This window comes from Benincasa hispida, chromosome 12 (genome assembly GCF_009727055.1).
Source record: "Benincasa hispida cultivar B227 chromosome 12, ASM972705v1, whole genome shotgun sequence".
In the NCBI taxonomy this organism is placed as follows: domain Eukaryota; kingdom Viridiplantae; phylum Streptophyta; class Magnoliopsida; order Cucurbitales; family Cucurbitaceae; genus Benincasa; species Benincasa hispida.
Genome location: NC_052360.1, coordinates 14,461,603 through 14,464,874, shown reverse-complemented (window position 1 = coordinate 14,464,874; position 3,272 = coordinate 14,461,603). Strand labels below are relative to the sequence as shown.

The following is a 3,272-nucleotide window of genomic DNA, read 5'->3' as shown; positions in this document are numbered from 1 at the left end:
GAAAAAAATGTTTATATACACCTAAAAATAATTCGATTAAATTATAAAAAAAATGCCCACAGACTTTACACTTTGTGTCAAAAATGCTTTTGAAGTTTCAAAAGTTTAAAAAATATCATTGAACTTTAAAAAAGAGTTCAAAAAATATCATTGTCGTTAGTTTTGAATAGAAACAGTTAAAATTTTGTTTCAAAAATACCCCTGAACTTTCAAAATGTTTAAAAAATACCCTTAACTTAAAAAGTTCAAAAATACCTCAATCGTCAGTATTTGAATAAAAACCGTTAATTCCTCGTGACAAAAGTGACTTTAACAATTAAAAAAATTTATCATACTAATCAATTTGTTTGAAGTTTTCCTATGTTCCAAAAGAACTAGTTTAAAAATAAATTATCTAGATATCCTCATTTTTTTTTTCATATACGTACTCTAATATTTCTCTTAATTTTCCAATTCTTAGCTTACACAAGTTTTCTCAACAACCAAAACATACCAAAATAGTGCAATGCTAAAAACCCCCTCACGAAGTGCCTTGGAAAGCAGATTGAAAGGAGTGCCTCTTCATGCGTGCGTATCAAATGGAGAGCGATGTGGCATCGTAGGGCAACACTGCAACGCTTGCCTAGTAGATTGTCTCTGTGAATGGTGTAGGGCACAAGTGTCGTAGCGTTTAAGCAAGGTTATGGCTCCCTCCCCTTTCTCGATTTCACCATTTTGCCTCCCATTGTTTCTTAATTGCTCCATTTAAGCTTAAATTGCATTTGAAACGTCCTGACAGCTTCTTTTACTTGATAACATATCTAAGAATTCAAATAAATATTAAATTCCTAAGAACCAACACGTTTTAGGATAATATTTTTTTTTAATTTGACTATTTATCATTTTCTATGTTTCAAATGGAGATTTTGATTTTGGAATTTTGTAAAATTTTGTGGTATTTTATGTTTTAACTTAACATTTTTCTTTTTATTTTGGTTGTTTAGAAATTTGGTGTAAACTAAGACTTGAAAAATTAAGAGAATATGAGAGTATATATATGAGTAAAATGAGAATATCTATATAATTTAATTTAATATTAGTTCTTTTCAAACTTAAGAAAACTTCAAACAAATTGATCACTAAGAGAATTTTTTATTTCTTTTATTTTTAAAGTCATTTTAGGAATTAACGGTATCTGATCAAATACGAACGGTGGAGGTATTTTTGAACTTTTATTAAGTTAAGATTATTTTCTAAACATTTTGAAAATTTAGGGGTATCTTTGAAACAAAGTTTTAATGGTTTCCATCCAAAACTAACGACAAGAATATTTTTGAACTCTTTCTGAAAGTTTAAGGGTGTTTGAAACTTATGAAACTTCAAGGACATTGTTTACACAAAGTGTAAAGTTCAGAATTTTTTTTTTTATATAATTTAACCAAATAATTTTAAATAGGCTCTTTAGCCACCGAGTCATGGTACTATCTTAGAGAAAATGCATGACATTATTTTTACCTAATTAATAAACATTAACATTGTGGGGGCTTGAGAACCCTGAACCCAATAGTTTTTCTTTTTTTTTTCTTTTTTTTTTTTCTTTTCGTGAGTGTTCGGACCAGTTTACATGCACTTCGACTAATATCATCTGGAACGATACTTGACCCAATAACATTTGGGTATTAAAAAGTTTTGTAGTACTTAACCTAAATTCAATAGACATTAGCCACTAGTCGATGTCATTCATTATCTACCCATATGTCAGTGAAAAAATTATGAGTACTATGATAAAAATTTTAAGTACTGCGGTAGTATATATGGAAATTTTTTCATACTACCTTCATTTATTGCTTTGTCAACATATTTTTAAAAATAGTGTGGGGGACTCACATTCCCCTTAGATTCAATCGAAATTCACCACACTAGCTCGTGTCATTCATTATCATCCCATACGTTGGTAGAAAAATTTCAAGTAGTACAAAATTTTACATACTATTGAGGATCCTACAGTGAAAAAATTAAGGGACCTTACGCTCTTTATAAGATAGATGGACTATTTCTTCCAATGCCAATTGATTTTTACATGGAAAACTAAAAAAAATTGAGAATTAACTCAGACCTACTAGAACGAAATCTACTATGCAAAAAATTATTACAATCACAAAGAGTGTGAATACATGGAGGCAATCATTTTATCTTTTTGATGTAGGACAACTATTCTTTTGATATATATATATAAATAATTTTTGTCAAATGACATAAGTCTATAATTCTAAGTTGAGTCCATACATTCTCTTTTAACTTTGAAAAAAAGCAAATATATTCAAAACTACAAATCATAAATTCACCAATATGGCAAAATTTTATTCAAACCTTTCAACTCCAAAAGGAATAGCTCAAAATTAAACAACTGAGAACAATTTGCAATAAATTCTAAAACTTAGACAACTTTGGAACAACAAACATCAAAACACTCAAGAATTCAAGAATAGGAAAAAGCTAATTAAAATCAGCACTGGAATCCATTGGGAAGATTCTTCTTGCAAACATTAAGAAGCAAACTGAGGTGGAGAGGGATGTTAAGCTTGTTGCCCAAAACGCTAGCCTTGATGGCAGTGCAAAGGCAGACAGCAGCTTCAAGATCAGCAAGGCCTTCAACCAAGGTGCAGCATGGGGTCACCGGGGGCTTGCCGATAGTAAGGTCGACGAGGCCACCGAGGAGCTTAGCGCAAACGCCGATTTTAAGAGTATCCTTAGGACACTTTCCATAGGCAGGTGAAGGGGTTGGTTTTGTAGGAGGGCATGGCTTGGGCTTGGGTGGGGCAGGGACATAGCAATTGTCACAAGCTGTGACAAAGGTGAAGAAAAGGAGATTGAGAGAGAGGAGGAAGGCAAGAGAGGCTGTAGCTTTGGAAGCCATTTTGATTTTGGTTTTTGTTTTTGTTTTCCAAGAAGGGCCTCTCTTGAAAAGTTTAGGGATTGGTGGTGGGAGAAAGGGAAGAGATTGGGTGGTTTTTATAGGGTTGAGGGAAGGTAGGATGAGGAGAAAAAAATGGATTTGTGAAAAAATAATATTGATACCACTAACCATTAAATATTTCTATAGGATAGGTAACCCATGTGTGCTGATTTTCTTGATATTTTTAGCTGGCAGATTTAAAGGATGTTTATGCAAAGTGCTGGGCATTTTTGAATGAGATGGTAGATGAATATTTGAGTCCATTATGAGTGTATGTTGATGTCAAATTTTTGATGGAAAAAAATATTTTCGATATTCACGTTGACAACAATTATAA

The 3,272-nt window shown here is 31.9% G+C and overlaps 1 protein-coding gene across 1 annotated transcript; it reads right to left on the bottom strand.

The window, feature by feature from the left end:
• Nucleotides 1–2,485: 2,485 nt before the first annotated feature.
• LOC120068226 (14 kDa proline-rich protein DC2.15-like) lies at nt 2,486–2,942 on the bottom strand. The gene has a single exon (XM_039019939.1). The coding sequence runs from the start codon at nt 2,894–2,896 to the stop codon at nt 2,486–2,488; it is 411 nt and encodes a 136-aa protein (XP_038875867.1). The 5' UTR covers nt 2,897–2,942.
• Between the last annotated feature and the right edge of the window lie 330 nt (nt 2,943–3,272).

Excerpts from the sequence above, each read along its gene's own strand:
- LOC120068226 (XM_039019939.1), bottom strand. The coding sequence starts at position 2,896 with ATGGCTTCCAAAGCTACAGCCTCTCTTGCCTTCCTCCTCTCTCTCAAT.